The 19113-nt window shown below is 47.7% G+C and overlaps 1 protein-coding gene across 1 annotated transcript in view; it reads right to left on the bottom strand.

Moving 5' to 3' along the window:
- Positions 1-22: 22 nt before the first annotated feature.
- The window catches only part of KIAA0586 (KIAA0586 ortholog), a 107878-nt gene continuing 88787 nt past the window's right edge, over positions 23-19113 (bottom strand). The window contains exon 31 of the mRNA XM_066552357.1: positions 23-181. Coding sequence (XP_066408454.1) covers positions 165-181 — 17 coding nt within the window. The 3' untranslated portion in view covers positions 23-164. The remainder of the gene's footprint in view (positions 182-19113) is intronic.

Genomic DNA, 19113 nt, shown 5'->3' on the forward strand with positions numbered 1-19113 from the left:
ATACAGCTGAATAAAATCTGTCTTAATGATATTTTTTTTTATTTTGCCACTTATCATCTGGTAGATTTCAGCCCGATTCCTCCCTCCTAAGTCACCTCTTTCACTTTGAGGAGTATAAGGTGCTGTCTCCAGGACTCTCTACTCACATTTCTGTGGTTCATCCTTCACAGTGCATTAGTTCCTGAAAGGAAAAGAAACACAGGAACTGCCAGAACAGTCAACTCCCTACATCACACAGAGAGGAGAACACAGCTTGGAGTGAACCAGACTCCCCATGTGGTTATAGGATCAGTAAAGAGGAAGGGAAGGAGGATCTGATGGAGAGAAACTGAGCTTTTTCCCCATAGAGGAAGGAATGAGGTGCCTGGGAAGCAGTGGGACTGGGGAGGCTGGACAGCATGGGAGGAGGAGATGTGCAATTGAGCAGCCAGCAAGAAATGGCAATTTATGTGAATAATAGAGGGAAAATAAGGCATCACCTAAGACAAAACAAGGGAGGGGAGGGCCAGAGAGTCCATTTGAGAGCTAGAATGCAGCTCAGCAGAGTGCAGGTCATGGAGACAAGGGAGGAGAGTGCAGGTCATGGAGACAAGGGAGGAGACACGGTCATGGAGACAAGCCTGGAAAGGCAGGCTATGAAGGAGAAAGAGCAAAGAGAATGAGCATAAAATACAGGCCTTTTAATTCACTCAGAAAACAGCAAAATGAAGGGCCTATAAGCAGCAAGAGGGGACAATAAGGTGAGAAGATGGAGAAAGGGGTAGGTATCATTCTTAAGTAAAATGGAGATTTTAAGCACATGAGGAACAAGAGACTGAGATTGGTTTCTCCCCTCTCAGTTACACTGCAGTTGATCATCCCAATGAAAAACCAGTCTGAGAGAAGAGAGAGGCCCCAGTGCCCACATTAGCTCTGCCTGGACCTTTGGAGTTTTGAGATATTTGGTTTGTCTCACCAAACCAAACATCTCAAAATTCTTAGCAAGGACTGAATAATAGACTCTCATATGAAAAAAAAAAAAAAAGTCCAAAATTGACTTCCATTCATCTCCTGGCTTATGGCAACAGCTGAAGGACTTGCTCTTACACTCCTTTGGAAAGCTGCTCTTTCTTCACTGGGGTATTTGGATTAAATTCTCCACAAATGATCCCAGATTCCCCACTGAATGTGGGAACAGCAAGGAGTGAGGCAGTGAGGTGTCTGCAGGTAAGGAGAGGAGCTGATGATTGAGGAGCTCTGTTGCTAGGATGTTGTGAGGATGTAACTCTGTCTGCTACAGAGGCGGTTATGAAATGGCTCATCTCTCGTGATTATCCTGCCTCATCTCCTGTGCTTGTATTATTAAGTGGTAGAAATGCTGTGTTCCTTCAGGAGTCACAAATGGGGAATGAAGAGATGATCTCTGCCCCACAGAGCTTACAAGACAAGAAAGAGCTGCCTCTGGTAATATAAAAGGAGTCCTGGGAAAGTAGTGGTTGGCACAGTGAACTCCCAACACACGGGCAAAGGGTGAGAGATTCTGACCCCCATCTCCTGGTCATTTCCTTCCACTGGGAGCAAACCCCTACATCCCAACCCACACATTTGTCTTTCACCCTGCTGATCATCAAATTCAATTTAGATTGAATGAGGCCAATTAACACTTGTTGCTTCTCCTAGGTTCATTTCTGACCTGTCACACTAAACTGAGTGTAGGGAATTGGAAAAAATGAGGAACATGACAATTCCCTGTTGGTGAAATGAAAGCAAATGCTTTCCTTGCTCATTGAAACACAGCAGGGTGACACAAACACTTGGGGACTATGTCTGAGACCCACAGCTGTCTGATCCTTTATTTTAATCTATTCTAATGTTAATTGTCCAAGTATTTCTTAATTGCATTGGATAATATAATAGGGCATAAATCTTATCAGCAAATCAGCCTGGCATCAGCCTGTGTTATCATATTACCATGGTTACATTATTATTACAAGTGAACCTTGTGCTCATTACTAACCACAAACAATTCTAGCAAACAAGCTAAACTGGAGCAAAATATCCTGGCGGTGTTTCCATTTTTTGTCAAACAAAACTAATTTCTCTGGGTGCTAGGTAACGGCAGCATACCTACGATGCATTTTCAACCTTCTGCATTTATTTACTTGCATTTGTACAGAACTGAAACATTTCCCTGCTGTCAACAAGGCGCAGAGGCCAGATTCTTGGAAAGTGGAATAGAATCTTTAACACAAACTCACGGTATTCAGATGACAAGCACTGCCCCAGCCTGTCAAAACACTGCCACGTTTGCAGTGTTGTGACAAAAACTGCTGCATTGGGAACCCCTGGCAGCTTGATCAGGTTCCTCAAGGGCACAGTTTCTCAAGGGCTGGCTCTCATCTGCTGTGGCTGTGGTCTCCCATCAGAAGACATTTCCCAAAGGGTCACTGTGAGAGTCCAGCTCCCCTCAGCTGATGCAGGAGAGGAGGAGATGCAATGGATCCAGCGAGGGCAGCGCTGCCCTTCCCTGCTCCAGCCTGTTCATTTGGGCATTTTCTGCTGTTCCTCTGCTGCAGAGCATTGTTCCACCAGCTGTGCTGAGAGTGTGGCTGGAAAATAGATCTCTATTCTGGTCTGAGTTAAAAAAAAAAACAAAATAACTTCTTTCCTTTTTTGCTGATATTTCAGTGATCCACTTTTAAGGGTGAGCAGTTGCGCTGGCACAACAGAGACAGCAGAGCTGTGCAGGAATGGGGAGAAGAGTAGGAAACCCTCCAGCAAAAACCTCCATCCAGACGGAATGTGGAAGGAAGGGTGGACTGTTTTCAAAATAAGAAGTCACCCAGGAGGCCATGGAAGAGGATGCAGACAACAGCTGCTTGTGGGGAAGCAACATTCGAGCTTCTCCAGACATTCCTGTCAGACTAGAAGCCATGCAATGACATTCATTTCCTTTTCACAGCAGCAGCCCATCTGTTGTGTCAGGAAAAGGGCTGGTTTTGGATCACCCACTGCTGCCTCCAGCACTGTGGTGCTCCCCAGGGCCATGAGAGACCCACTTCATGCAGAACCTGTGGAGGAGTGGTGAGTCCTGACCCCAGCAAGGTGTCACTGCTCCTCAGCAATGCCCAGTGCCTGCCCGGTGTCACACTGGCCAAGGTGATGCCAAATTTACTTCTAGTCCCTTGATTAGGGAAGATCTGTGTGAATATTTGATGGAAAAGTGGAAAAGACTCAAGGGTGAACTTCTCACTCTCTACAACCACTTTAAAGGAGGCTGTAGCCAGGCAGGACCATAGGAAATGGCCTCAGGTTTCACCAGGGTAGGTTTAAATTGGATATTGGAAAAGATTTCTAAACTGACAGGGTGGTCAGGTGTTGGAACAGAGTGCCCAGGGCAGCATGGGGTGCTGGAAGTGTTCAAAAGTCATTGTGGATGTGGCACTTGGGGACATGGGTTAGTGGTGAACACAGTGGTTGCTGTGTATGTGGTTGGACTTGAAGATTTTGCAGATCTTTTCCAACCTTAACCATTCCGTGATTCAATGAAAGCCAGGCAAGATCAGCTTCATTTTAACCTTTCAATGAAAGCCAGGCAAGATCAGCTCCATTTTAACCTGTTTTCTAAGGATAAGAGAAGGTCTGATAAGGACAGCACAGGGAGGGAGAAAATGGAGTTCAACAAACCAGTGTCACTTATGATGTTCACAGCTGACAATAGCCAGAGCTTGAAGCTCCCACCCTCGTAGCTCACCCTAAAGAAACTTCACCAGCATTTCAGCAAATCACCTAATTCATCATGCCCTGATGCTAACTGATAGGGCTGCATTCCCTCCTCAGGCTCATGGACACTTCAGATAACTCAGAGCTGGACTATTCCAAGTGGCACTTCCTTTCCCACTTTTTTTTTTCTCCTCATCACCAAGCAGATGATGTTAGTTGAGTTCTGCTCCAGTTAGTTCAATTCATCCTTACAATATCATGTCTAGTGTTCTTGTATTTTGACTCCTTTTCTTGTCCTGGACTGGGTTTCATATGTATTTTTAAAGTGCCTAAATTTGGAGACATGAACTCCTGCTTAGTTTAATGCCTGACACCCATGCTGCCAGTCTTCATTGAGCACATTGAGCTGGGGACAGCCCTCAGCAGCATGGACTTTGTGAAAGAAAACCTATTAAACTGTGAGCAATCACCCACTGGGACCTAATTTACAACTTGAGATTTAGACAGCCTGGGAGAAACTCTCAACAGAAGGAACTTTTCCAGGGAAAAAAGGACATAACCTGCAGTACAGCTTGCATTCAAACTGCCTGTGATGAAGGCACAGGTGGCTGCAGTTGTGCTCTTTGGATGGCCTTGGGATCCCTCAGCTGAAGCTGGCATGTGATGGGAGCCTGGAGCTGGGCAAAATACTCAGAGGAAATAACAGGAGTGAGTCTCTTTAGTGTATAACAACAGCAGGTCAAGGAACCACTAAAAAGCCCCAAACCATAAATCATTTTGCCTGAAAAAGTTCCTTTTCCACTGCTCTGAGGAGAACAAACACAGAGCTCTTGCAGGAAGGTGTCACTGGCCCCAGGCTTTGCATCAGTGAGTCCCAAAAAGCTGGGAAGGTCAGGGGTGCAGCCACAGAGCCCAGGGCACAAAACCAGCAGGGTCTGAAAGGGTTTTGGAGGTTCTTGCTGCCAGCCTCTGAGCCTTCCCTTAAAATCTGAGCTGGAGAGCTGCAAGTTTTAGCAGAATGACCCACAGGTCAACTCCATTCTCCTTGAGAAACCTGTGCAACTCTTTTCCCACCTTGCAGGATGGGAGCAGCTCTGGTCCCTGCCATGGGAACATTTATTCCTGCTGTTCTTCCCTGTATGTTTTGTCACTCCATCCTCATGTTTGCCTGACTCCTTAAAAGTCTTCTCCAACCTAAATGATTCTGTGGTTCTGTGAAAGGCTGGGTTTGAAGTCAGGTGCAAACTGACACGCAGAGGTACCTGAATTTCTGCTGGTTTATGGTTTTTTTTTCCAGTATTGACCCTCTTATCAATCTTGGCATAAGAGAGAATAACACTTTTTAATCTTCTCTAATGAAAGCTTTTGTCCTGGAAGAAAGCAGTTTCTATCAACCCAGGCACCTGCAAACCTGCAAGAGGAAAGAATGGCATTTCAATTTCCAGAAATTATTGGCCCAAAAACTTTGATCTGATTCTCACAGCTGAACTGTTCATTCAGGGCATGCTGCATCTTTACATTACCATTTGCTGCATTGCTATCAGATGTGCAGACAGGACTGTTTCTTCATAGAAAAACAGCCTGGAACACAGCAAGACAGCACTGGGGATGTTATTCCATTTCAAAATTGCCAATCAAAGCCTCTCTCATGTGGCACTGCTTGTCATGGGACAGCCCCGCCCTGGACTGAGCCAGGAGCCCTGCAGACCTGGGAGAGGACATGGGGGAAGGACGGTCTGCTTTGTCCAGAGAAGGTCACTCCACCCCTGCAATTTCAGCTCCTTCCAAAGGCAGATTCTGGGAACCTTTTGGATGCCCCTGCAATAGGCTGGTATTGTTGCCCAGAACTGTTCCCACTTTTCAGATCATTACCTCCCAGTGCTTCTCAGATTCCAACTGTTAGTCTCATGCATAATGGATTTCATTTCAAGCCTTTCATCTGTGCATAAGTTTTCCATCTATTTCCATTCCTGGTCTCAGATACTCTTCTACCTGTAAAGCAGGAAAAGTTCTATTTTTGCCACTTATTTTCTGGAGCCTCATTCCTCTCAAGCACAGCTCCAGCTTTTTTGCCACCAATTGGCTGTTTCAGGGTATGAGATTCACATCCTTTTGCTGCAGATTTTTGGGGACACCTTGTTTCCAGCAGCATCTCTGCTGGTTGCAAAGCTCACTGCCTGCAGCCCCTCTCAGTTCCCTGCTGTCTGTGAGGGATCAATTGCATTCCTGGGATCACAGCAAGCCAGCTTAGCTCGTGTCACCCACTCCTTGTAGCCACCCTGGTTTCAGGGGCTCCCACAACAAGGGGAAGCTGGTTACAAGCACCAAAAGAGGCCATCAGGACGCCTGCAGGGTCTCTTCAGCTGGCCCAGCAAAACAGCATCACAGAATCACAGAATCACAGAATGGCTTGGCTTGGAAGGGACTTTTAAAATCATCCAGTTCCAAACCCTCAGCCATGGGCAGGGACACCTTCCACTAGACCAGGTGAACTACAGAGTTGTTTTGCTTTTAGGGTTTTTGGGTTTTCTCTTTTTTTGGTTGGTTTTTTGGTTTGCCGTTGTTTTGTTGCTGTTGTTTGATTGTTTTTTGTTTGCTTTTTGGGGTTTTTAAAAATTTTATCTATTTATTTAAATATTTTGGTTTATAAATTTAAGCCTTTATCTTCAGGCAGATGCCTTTAAAACAGACACAGCTCACACAGCAAGTAGATGTTTGATGAAGGAATCCTAGGTGTGTTTTTTTTCTTGGTCTGAGCTACAGAGAAGGCTAAAAGTGAATTCTAACAGTCCCTGGTGGGATTGAAAAGCGTCCTGGAGACAAGCAAACCCCTCAGGCAGCAACCCTGGTGTTGGTCCCTGCCTTGGGGTCACTGATGGAAACTGCAGGACATCCAAACTTCTCCAGGAGCTGTGCCAGGGTCTGTGTTAAATGTCCATAACCCTCTGTGCTCTCTCCTTGGTCACCTGATGGCAGGGACAAGCCCGTGGAGATGGTTTGGAATAGCAGTGAGAGCAGATTCAGGGAAACCAGCCTTCAAAGCAGGAATGCAGAGCTCAGCAGTCAAACACCCAGCAGTGTCTGGATGCCACTTCTTTTCCAAATCCTTTCAGATGCAGCCTAAGGGTTTAGAATTGACTTTAAAAGCTGGAGGGGGGGTTGATTCAACAGAAGCAGTTAAGCACTTAATAACATTAAGCACGTGCTCAAGTCTCTTCCTATTCAACAAAGCACTTAAAGCACATACTTCACCCCTCTCAGATGGCCCAGAACCAAAACATTGAGTTCTCAAAATTTCTTCAGTCTTAAATTTTGGAGGGACAGGAATTCTAACCTTGATCCATGTTTTAGAGGGTCCCTATTTGCAAATGTCTCCAGCTCCAGAACTGCACACCCAAGTGCTGGCACATTCGTATTTTGGACTGGGACCTGAATTTTTCAGCTTGTGCCTCCCTCTGATCAATGCTTGTGTTGATCACAGAGGTTGAAGTGCAGACAGGGAGCTGTTAAACCCTGTTTCTATGCAAGGTTGGAGTTGATGATGCTTTCCTCAGCTCCTCCTCACTGGGATGCAAAGCTGAGGCACCACCTCAGTGCTCAGTGGGTGGATGCTCAGCCCAGGGGTGTGCAGGACTTGCAAAGCTCCTCCAGTTTGGCTGCTCCTCCAGAAATGTCAGGCCTCTGCAGCACAGCTCCCAGAACTGAGTGAAATCCTCAGGTCTGGTTATTGTCCAAATGGCACCCAGCACCCACTTAGAGGCTGCAGGGGGAAGAGCAAAGGGAGTGAGCTCAGCCCACGGGGGATGCAGCAGAGGAAAGGAATGGCAGCCAAGAGGGAGATCCTCCATCTTCCTCCAAGCTGTTGTCTCCAGCTTTTAGCAGACTGAAGCAAACATCACCACATGTACATTTCCAAATGTCATTGCTTCCTCCAACACTTTCTGTTCTTTTTTTCCCTCTTGTTTTTTTTTTTTTTTTTCTTTTATTATTCATTTTAATTTGCTTCTAACAAAAGCTGAGATCCTCCAGAGCAGAGCAGCAGGCATCAGGAAAAGCAGCAAACAAATAAATCAAACCCAAAACATCTGGGCCACATGGCCAAATCCAGGCCTGCTTCCCATCTCACAGCAGTGCCAGCCAACATCTCAGTGTGTGGAGCATAACTCTTCTCCTCTCTCCCTTTGACAAGGGAGCTTCAGGGCTGCTGGCAGGGCAGGAGAGAGCTAGGAAATAAAAGGCAAACAAATGGGCTGCCAGTTGTCTGGGTGAGCAGGGCAAGTGGCAGTCAGATGTCTGAGGCTGCAGGAGCCCCTCCAAGGGAATTATCCGTGGCCTGCAGGGGGAAGGAAATGAACCTGGTTAAAAGCAAAAGGCAGAATTCAAATGGCTGCATCTTGGGCCTGCCAGTAAGAGCATCACTGAAGGATTTGCTGATGAAGTGGTTGCCAGAAGATGAGAGGAGGAAGGAGCATCCAAGGGCTACAGGGCCCAGGAGGAGCTGTCACTCGGAGCAAAAAGAGGCCCAGGGAAGCAGCAGGCCTTTCCTTGCTGGTCATGATACTGAAATTGGCTAGAAACCAAACTTTCTAATACAATTTGAAGCCTTAGAAAGCTTTCTCTATTTTCAGCATGCTGGACATCCAGGTGATATTTCCTCTAATCAGGCGTGTCATGAAATTTACAGCAGGGTATTTATTCCATCATCATCCCACATGCTCACCACAGCACACTCCCTAGCTAATCCATAAACAGCACTTTCCTAGAACTCATTTGCATGGATCTGTCCCTTACTGGAAGCCCTTTTAGGGTCTTGGAGGGTTTTCTAAAGGGGTTTCTGGTGGTGGTACTCACTGAGTGTCCCCAGTGTGACAGATGACTCTGCCTTGAACATCCCTTAGGGCATGTGCTATATGCTGTTGCTTTCTGTGACATGGCTTTGCCACAAAAGCCACAATATTCCTCATTTATCCATGCTCTGGTCTTTCCCAGGCAGTCTGGCACAGAGACTGACCAGGAGACCAGGAATGACAACTGCCTTGGGCAAGACCTGCCCCAAACTTGTCCTGTGAATGTGCTTCCCACTGTGTCTGCTCTGCACCACAGCATGTGGGCTGGAGACACCAGGAGTCCCTCATTCCAGAAGAGTGAATGTCCCATGTGACCAAGTGGGACAGGGATGGGGACACCTGCCTGAGCTGAGGCACAGAGATGAGAGCAGAGCTGGCACCTGCACACGAATCTGAGCAGCCACCATCTGGCACTACTGACACAGAATCAGGCTCCTTCACACCCCTGGATGTGGAACAAGGATTACTCCTGGGAAGGAACAGGTAATAAATGATTAAAATAAGTCAAGCAGCAGCTCCTGGCAGCCCAGCAGAGCTGTGAGAGCTGTCAGGCTGGGCTGGGCACTGTGGGGCTCTCAGACTCTGCCTCTCTGCCTTTGAGGTGGTGATGCTGAGGCCTGCTGGTCCCACAGAAGTTTTCCCAGCTTTGCAAATGGGCAACATCCTGGAGCTAGGAGCTCTCAAAATAACCTCACTGTGCTGCAAGAGACACCAGGCACTGCTGTGATAAGGAACACACCTTCACCTTGCATGGACAGGCCCATGGAGGCACCAACCACACAGGGCTGCAGTGCTGGCAAGGACTGGGTGGCAAGTGTTGGTACAATAACAAGGGTTTGGCTCCTGGGTGTCACTCTGTGCCCTACAGGCCATTCCCTGTCCTCTCTCAGCCTTCCTGAAGCTGGAGCAAGATAAAAGGAACAGGCTCCCCAGGAAAGTGGTCACAGCAGCAAGCCTGCCAGAGTTCAAGAAGTGTTTGGACAACACTCTCAGGCACAGGGTGGGATCCTGGGGGTGTCCTGTGCAAGGCCAGGACTCCATGGTGCTTCTGGGTCCCTTTCAAATTAGGATATTCTAGGAAAAGGTGAGGAGAGACTGGAGCCAGCCCAAGAGCAACATGCAGGCTGCAGGGTGCTGGCTGGACTGTGCTGATCCCTCAGACCCTCCCCAGCTGTCCCCAGCCCCCAGGTCATGGCCAATGGAGTGTCCCAAGCCCCAGTGTGGGTGTAACCCTGGGTTTACCACAGCAGGGGTATTGCCAGCACTTCCAGCTTAGTGCACAAAGCCCTGGTGACCCAGGCTGGATTAACCAAGAAGGAGGGGAAAGCTCCAAAGGCTGTTACCCTCTCCTGCCTTTCCAGCAGCTTATCCAGGCAAACTTTTAACTAAAGGTTGACCAAAACCATCTTTCCTTCTTTTCCTTAGTGCATACATTGGCTTATTTTCTATCCCACAGCTCACTGGGAACCTGCAGCTCTCAGGGAGCACTGCAGCAGCCACCCTGGCAGATTTATTGGGGCAGCCAGCTCTTGGTTTCCCTGGTCACCCTCTGAGGATTTACAGCCCCTGTGCACTGAGGGTGAACAAAGCCCTGCTGTTCCTCATCACAGACCTTATGATTGTGTCCATGGGGAGGAGGCTCCAAACCTAGATAACCTTTGGGAGGAGAAATGGCCATTCCTGGATGTAACAGGAGAGACAGGCAGGAAGGAAAGAATCCACAGTGCTCTGGGAAATCTCAGAGAACAAGGCTGGGAGTTTGCAATATTTGTAAGGGTGGAGAGGAAAGGTTAGTCATGGGGCAGCAGGAGCAGGTTGGAAGCAGAGTTTGTTCACGTAAATTTGGTTTCTAGGCCGATTTTCTCCTGGTTGTGACACAATTAAAAGTGACTTCTGCACAGGATCCAAGTTCTAGCTCCTTCTTCTATCTACAGAGCCCGGAATGCCTTGAGACCTGCACCAGCAGCTCCTGTTTAGAGTGGGCTGCACTCTGTGACACACAGCTATGAGGCACCTACAGGCATCTTTTGGAGCAGAAGGGCTGATAAACTTTCAAAGGATTCTCTGGAGCCCGTGCACTTTGCCCTTCCATCTGTGCTGGGGCTCTGATCTCCCTGTAACCAGGAGCTCTACCAGCAGCACTTCTGACACCCTCTGTGATCTCTGTGGTTTTCCTCTCAGCTTGCCCTGAAAGACTGGCATGGGACTTGCACTCTGCCACTGCTTCATCCTGCTGATGGCTCTGACCATGAATGCCACACAGCTGTTTACTGTACCCTCGGTGTTGGAGTCAGCAGCCATGGAGAAAGGAGGGTAAACACTCATTACTATGCAGATTTCAAAGAGAGCTGCATCTGTGCCTGCATTTCTGCTTTGTTTGGTGACATCTTCCCAGGACAAAGTGGAGTTTTTTTCCTTAACTCTTACATTAGCAGGGGAAGTATGAATTTGTTGTGATGGTAGTTGTCATATGCACAAAAAACAACCAAAAACACCAACAACAAAAAAAAAAAGAAACAAAAAGCTCCCAAACAAACAGTAACACAATTCCTTGGGACTGAAGATTCTACATCTCAGCAAGTGCCTTCCTGGAGGAATATATCCACAAAGGATTAAAGTCTCATCCTAATTAGAAAGGAATCTCTGAGACAACCTTTTCCACAAAGGAAACAAAAAGGCAGTGCTGACACGTCTAATGCATATATTAACACTAAAGACATGGAAATTAATTGGATTTATTACTCTCACAGCTGCAAAGATGGCTCATTTCTAAGTTTATTTTACAGAAAGTGGCGGGAGGAGTGGGATTTAATAGTCAGCTAAGTTAAGCTAATGAGCCAAAACTAATGGTCTCTTCTTGTTTAGAGAGGCCCTGGCTCAGTGGAGCACCTGAGCTTGTGTGTGGCTCCCAGCATGGTGAGAGTCCAAGGGATGCTTGGCATCTGCTGCAATGTTTGCTGATGAGCAGGACATGCACAGATGCTTAAGGTCTGGCAGAAAGGGGAAGAATCTTTCCCAATGGCAGCCAAAATCTATGGGATGATCTGTGGGGATCAATCTGTGCTATCATTTCTGTCCTGAAGAAATGCTCCAGAGAAAAAAGACATTGAGAAACTCTGTCCATTTCCAGCTAGGTTAGTTTTCTGCTAATTTACCAACCACAAGCATCTTTCCAAGAGGTTGGATCCATTCCAGAAGAAAGCCACAGCTCCCTTGTGCCAGCTCCAGCAGGTAGGACACTGGGACAGGGAGGCAGGAACTCAGCTGCAGCTCAGTATTGGCACCAGCATCCCTAAATCTCAGCCTCTCTCACATTTTCTAGGCTGCATCACTTGAAATGACATTAAAAAGGTTTCTAAAGGAGCTCTCAGAGATCTGTCCTCTCCTGTAGATGAAGAAAAACAGAAGGTTTTTGATGGGAAAACTGAGCATGGAAATGGCAAGATGAGTGTTGTTTACAGAGCACTTACCTCAACCCTCCATGAGAGGATTTGGAGGATTTTGGTTGCTTCCTTCCCGAATTAGAAACCAATTTTCTGAGCCAAAGGCAGGCTGCCTTGGGCAGGGAGGTGTTAAACTAACAACAAAAGGGAAAGGTGCAAAGAGGGAACAAATGGAAACTCATTTAACACATAATGAAGGTGCTGAGAACAAAATTAATCAAAGCAAAGAAGGAAGTGGAGAAAAACGCTTTCATCACCTATTCACCAAAGGTAGGTCCTGGCTAATAAACAGGAATCTCTGTTATACAGCAAAAATTTGGCCTAGCTGGAAAGATGGAAACCTGGTGGGAAGCTCATTGGAGTGTTAAAACCATGGCTTTTAGGGAGGCTGAAGTGAGGATAATATAGGGACCTGTTAGAAATGGGATCATGAGCATCCAGGTCATTGGACTCAGTAGTAAATGAATCTGAAAACTGATGGCTCAATCATCTAAAATAGAAAGTACAAAATAGACCAGCCAGTGTCTGCAGTGGAGCACAAAATCAAACCTGTGAACCACCTGAACATCCCCCCAAGCAGCTGCCAAAGGCAAGGAGGGGAAAAGGGCCAGATTGTCACAGGGAAACTTCAAATAGAGCAAATCTGCAGGAAAGCTGCCTCCAGCACCGAGACAGGCGCCGTGCTTGTGATGGTGATTACTTGCTAGCTCAAAAGAACTCACACATCCAACAGGGAGAACTGTGGATCAGACCTTTTTTTCTTGGCAGATACAGAGAATTTGATCATAGCACTGAAAACATACAGTAGCTTAGGTGGGAAGTGATTGCCACTCGAAAACATTTGTTATGTGCAGATGGAATAAAATCAAACCCAGTCAGACATTGCCTTGCTGCTCTCTTAGGCTGCTGTTACCAACCTGAAAACAATCATGGGCAAACTGAGTTCAGAGTAAGAATTTAAACAGAAAAAAACCCACCCCAAAACAACACCAAAAAAAAAAAATCCCAAGAATTATAATAGGGAATATTGAAGAACATTTCTCTATGCCGACCAAAAGCCACAATCTGACAAGTGAGGGACTGTTCTAGTATTAAAACAATACCTTCTTCATCAAGAGGAGAACAGAGATATCTTTTATAAACAAATAGGGAACAGAGATGCTGAAGGCAGTGAGTACAAATCCAAAGGTAGGATCTATAGATCATCCATATGGGAAACAAAAGGGTAGGAGACAGCCAAGAGAATTAAGGCAATTGCAGCAATTTTTTCTTAAAGTACAGGGACACTTCTTGTTTTCCATGTGGGGTGCCATAGCCCTGCAGAAAAGGCAGCAGCAGAAAAGCACCAATTTTTGTGTGTGTCCTTTGAAAACACCCAAAAGGTGAATGAAGTGACATTACCTGGGGCTGATGACAGAGCTTTGCCCCCAGTGGGCAGTAGGGTGATCATTAGGCAGAGATCAGATATTTTTAAATAAAGGGTTTTGTCCAACCTGCAGCAAGGCAGAACTGCCTGTGCTGGGCTTTTGAATTTCCTGTTGATGCTTTGCTAACAGAAGGAGCTCTGGGAATTCCCATGCAGAGGAGAGGCCAGAAAGTGTGTGAGGTAACACTGGGTAACAACAACATGGGTGCAACACCAAAAACTCTGGGAGTAGCCTTCCAGTAAATCTCTCCCCCATCTCCACCAGTAGTTATGAGCCAGTTGTGCCATTGGCAAACAGATCTTTCCTGTCCTCCTAAAGAGCAGCAGGATTGGCCTCCCGGATCCTGGAGATTAAATCTCAGGAGGAGCCTGTGCTGTTGTTGCTGGATACTGCCCTTGGAGCAGCAAGAAGGACCAGGGCATTGGGTGGGACAGGATCTTGGAGACACTCCCCTACAGCTCCTGGGCTTGAGACTCACTGTGGGATCAAGAGTTTGCCTTTCCAGCTGGACACTCCCAAACCCACCTCATCTAGGTTTGTTAACAGATTGTTTATTGCCAATCCGGTTTAGAAACTCCACACAAATCCTGCTCAGCCCCTTCCCTGCTCTTTAGAAGAGCTGCAGCCCTTCAGGGAGCTCCCAAAACATCCTCAGAGTTACCAGAAAGGCAGAGTTAGTCATGAAACCTTTTACTGATGGAGGCAGACCCAGAGCACAGGTGAGCCCAGGGCAGTTCAGTGAGCTCATGGCCAGGCTCACTGCCAGGACAAGGCACCACTCTGCTCCCTGTCTCCCTGCCTGGAGCCACCTTGCCAAGAGGGAATGGCAGATCCTCTTTTCATTGTGGGGGACTGATGTCTCATGTCACTGCTGTGGAGGATAGTGGCCATCCTGCTCTTGACCCACAAAGCTGTTCCCATTTCCACTGCAGCTGCATGGAAATCAGCTCATCTAAACACATCCCACAGGCACTGCTGGCTCAGCTGGCAGTAGCTGAGCTGCCCCACTCGTGGCACATGTGGAGAGGCATCACCAGTTGGTATCTTCACCTTCCAGTGCCTTAAAAAAATAAGGAAATCTACAGAGACAGGCACAGATCTGCTGTATTTGTGGTGAGACAAGTTCCTAAGCAATGTCCACACACACCCACCTCCACTTTCCCAGAAAACGCCTGTTACACCACTACAAAAAAACCCTCATTTATTTACTATTAATGAAAGCATTCTTCCAAGAGGTGGGAAGGAGCAGGAAAGCTGAGGAGCCCAGCCCAGTTCACCAGAGCCAGGGACATAGGGAATGAAGTGCCAAGCAGAGATTGATGCAATGTGAGCAGCCCTGAGCCAGCAAACTCAGGGGATGGGGAAGGAGGAGTGTAAATTCCTGCAGTGCATAGCCAGGGCCTGGAAAAACAAATTTAGGACAAAAAGTGAAGGGCAAAGCTTGAGTCACAGAATTCACAGAATCACAGAATCACTGGGTTGGAAGAGACCTTCAAGATCATCCAGTCCAACCCAGCCCCAACAGCTCAACTCAACCCTGGCACCCAGTGCCACATCCAGGCTTTGTTAAACACACCCAGGGATGGGGACTCCACCACCTCCCTGGGCAGCCATTCCAGAACTTTCTCACCCTTTTTGTTAAGAACTTTTCCCTGCTATCCAACCTGTATTTCCCTTGGTGCAGCTCGAGGCTGTGTGCTCTGGGTGTGTCAGTGCTGCTGGAGAAAGAGCCCAGGGCCAGCTGAGCACAGGCACCTTTCAGGAGCTGCAGAGAGTGATGGGGGCAGCCCTGAGTCTCCTTTTCTCCAGGCTGAGCACCCCCAGCTCCCTCAGTGGCTCCTCACAGGGTTTGTGTTCCCAGCCCCTCTCCAGCGTTGAGTCCACCCTGAACCCACCATAAAGAGTCCACCATGAAGCCACTCCTGCTGGCCCTGGTGCACCAGCCCTTTTTACACCAGACTGTCATCTAGCAAGGAAACAAATCAATGGAATAACCCACTCCAGATTCATTACTGTCAGCTCGCTCAGAATTATGTGTATTAATGACCAGATTATATCTGTTTATATCATACAAATTACCATAGAGTGACTGCAGGCATTGAAACGCTCCTTATGTGTTTGACACACATAAATAATGGAGGAGCTCACGCTGCATTTGGTACACATGAGTAACCTTTTATCCCTGGCACCCCGGTGCAGGCTGCAGGGACGGCTCGGGTTTCAAATTCCTCGCTCCAGCTGTCATTAGCCTCTCTGAGTGTCGGTGAATTGGCAGCTAATTGATGTCCTTGTTGGACATTATTTTATTAGTCAGGCCTGGTGAGCATCAAGTGGCATTTTAATGCCCTTCTATCCTTGGCTCCACGTGGCCCTAAGTGTTAAGGCTTGTAAATAATTAACTGCAATCCCAGAGTTTTAGGGAAGGGGGAAAAAGTTGTCCTGGGGGTTCGGGCTGCTCCAGCCCTCCCTGGTGTTGTGACCAATGTGGGTTCCTGGCAGGACCATGGGCTATGAGGAAGCACCCAGACCTCAGTCCCTCAGTGATGGCTCACACCATCCTTGGGGGTGGATGGATCTTTGAGGATCTGCCATGGGGAAGAGGGAGAAGCAGGAGTTTGCAGACACTCAGAGAGGTCAGCTTTAGGAGAAGGTTCAAAGGAGGGTTCAGTCATAAAGCTGTGCCAGGCTGCCCAGTGCACCAAAAATCCATCACTGCATGGAGCTGTCCCTGACATGTGGTGAGGAATAAAGGATTTTCACAACCTGCTGTGAGCTTCTGGCTTGTCTGAAACCCCCGTGCCGGGTCACCCAGGGGTTGGGGCTCAGTGCTCACCTCACTGCTGGGCCAGGGCACTGAGCAGCATCCCCAGCTGGGGACCCAGGGCACACTCAGGCCCCTCTGGGACTGTGGGAAGGGAGGATCTGCTGTTGCATGTTGCCTCAAAAATACTGGCCTTTTTTCTTCTGCTTTTTGCTTTAAAACTGGCTAAATTACCTGAAATTTCAGACTTGCAAATCAGGGACCAAAAAAAAAATTAAAGTGAAACATTAGGAATTACTTACTTTTTAAAATTTCATCTTTTTTTTTCTTTATGATTTTTAGCAGCACTGGGAAGTCCACCCTAAGCTCAGACCTCCTGAGCTCACTGCTGGCAGACCATTCCCTGTTGATCCCTTGGGATTTCTCCCCTTCCTTTCCCTCCTCTACCCATCACTCTGTAACCCCTCTGGGACAGGAATTGTCTGTTCCTCCATGAGTACTCTGCATTTGTTCTCAAACAGAGCCCCTGGGGCAGCAGCATGATGCAAAAATAAATAATTTAAAAATCAAACCTTGATCAATCTCATGAGATCCCTTCTCCAGCCCTGCTTAGGTACTGCATGGGCTTTTCCAGGAGCTGATTAAAAATGAACAGGCAACTTGAGCACACCAGGCTATTCATACATTAGGCAATAATTATAATGTATATTAACTGCCTGGGTGTTGAAAGAGCCCCAGCATGAGACTGCTTCCCTAATAGGAGACAGGAGTGATAAAAGACAGTAATAGATTGCCTTTCAGATGTGGAATTAAAAGCAGCAGCTCATTAGATTATTTTTTTTTCACAGCCTCTAATCGCAAGTAGTTTCTTTTCAAGTCAGATTTCCATTTCCAAGGCTAAGCTCAGCAACACAAACAGAAATTAAAGAGGATGGGGGGTCCTATTCTGACCTCTCCAGGATCACAGGAAGGGAGAGTAACTGAGCTCAGCTCAGCAGTGCTGCCCAGCCCACCGAGGCAGCCTTCTGAAGAGACTGTCATCAAAAGATCAGGATTTGGCAGCTTTTTTTTTTGCTTTTTTCTCCTTTTAAAAGGTAACTGCACTGCAGCCCTTAAATTTCTTTTTTTTTTTTTTTTTGAGATAGCCTAGAAGATAAAGCTTTTGATTTAGAACAATCAAACAAAAAAAATTAAGTTACTTCAAAGCAATGGTGGAGATTCTTAAAAAACTGACATTTCCACTTACTGATCCAGTTTGTCTCTAGCAAGGAATGGTTTCCAGACAACTTTGGCTGCTGTTTTTAAAAGTAAAGTATAGAAAACAAGAGAAGAAAGAGCTGGATTTTTGCTGAGCTGGGAAGCACAGTAAATAACATTCATTAGGTTCTCCCAGACAGTTTTAATGACTCAGAGTTTTAAACTGTTCATTCAACATCTTTACAGGCCAAAATACAGTAAGGTTTCAAACTCAATCCTTTGGCAGGAGCTGCATAATCCATAAAACATTTTAAGGGCAGGAATACAGGGGAGAGTCAAAAAGGTATAAAATTAGGCTGGGAATGGTGTTGCTGGTCAAATTTCATCTAAATCAGCAGCAAAGTCTGATTTTATCTGTACTGATGGCACCTAAAAATAAAGAAGTCTGGAACACCTCAGTCTCCCTACCCCCAGAGCCAGGACAGGCACAGCCACATGCAGATTTTGGCTGCCAGGCACAGGTTAACCAGGTTTCCCCATCCCTGCTTTTAGTAGCCAAACTCAAACACAGATGGAGACTTGGATTCAGCAGCACAAAAGCTGCATTTCGTTTTTTTTTTTTCCACTGTTCCATCCACTTCACCCTGGATGGGAAATGAGCTTTTCAGCAGAGGAGGGTTTACAGAGGATTGCTGCAGGAATCCAGGCCTGGGGTTTAGGGCTGGTTTAAGGCTCCAAAAGTGGCATGATCCATGTGGGGTGCCAGTGCTGCTGGTCCTGGCAAGCAGGGGAGCTTGGAAACTGAAATTGTCTGTGGAAAGTGAAGGCAAAACCCTGCAGCCTGGTCACAGCTCTCCTTGAGGAGCATGAGGAGTGCCTGGGAGCTTCTCTGGAGCCAAGGGCTGGTTCTGGGTGCATCCCTATGAGAATGGTCACTGCAAGTCCATCCCCTTGCCCAGCTCACCAGCTTGAGGTTGATTATGGTGTTTTTTCCTGCCCTCAGCATGCTGTGGTCCAGTTAAAGAGAGTTTTCAGGGTGGTTCAGCACCTGAACAGGGAGAAAAGTGAAGCCCAGAGCCCAGCAGGGCCATCACCCACAGGAGGCCCTCTGTGGGGCAGACATTGCAGCAGCAGCAGCAGCAAGAGGTGCCATGGACCAGGTGACAGCACCTCTGCCACAAGCCAGAGCCCCACAGAGTGGCCCAGGGTGTCACAGCAAGCTGCAGCCATGCCTGGTCCCAGCTGGGGACACAGAGACCTGCAGCTGGAGGAGGATCTGCTCCCAGAGGAGCATCTGCACCCCCAAACCCAAATGCAGCACCTGGCAAGGAAGGAGCAGGGAGGGAGCAGGGCCTGGCCTCAGGGGATGGAGCAATGGCGGCCCAGGAGCCGCTCACAGGGACACACACACTGAGCAGGGCCTGGCCTCAGGGGATGGAGCAATGGTGGCCCAGGAGCTGCTCACACACACATACACTGAGCAGGGCCTGGCCTCAGGGGATGGAGCAATGGTGGCCCAGGAGCTGCTCACACACACACACACTGAGCAGGGCCTGGCCTCAGGGGATGGAGCAATGGTGGCCCAGGAGCTGCTCACACACACATACACTGAGCAGGGCCTGGCCTCAGGGGATGGAGCAATGGTGGCCCAGGAGCTGCTCACACACACATACACTGAGCAGGGCCTGGCCTCAGGGGATGCAGCAATGGTGGTGGCCCAGGAGCTGCTCACACAC

Source organism: Molothrus aeneus, chromosome 6, assembly GCF_037042795.1.
Source record: "Molothrus aeneus isolate 106 chromosome 6, BPBGC_Maene_1.0, whole genome shotgun sequence".
NCBI lineage: Eukaryota > Metazoa > Chordata > Aves > Passeriformes > Icteridae > Molothrus > Molothrus aeneus.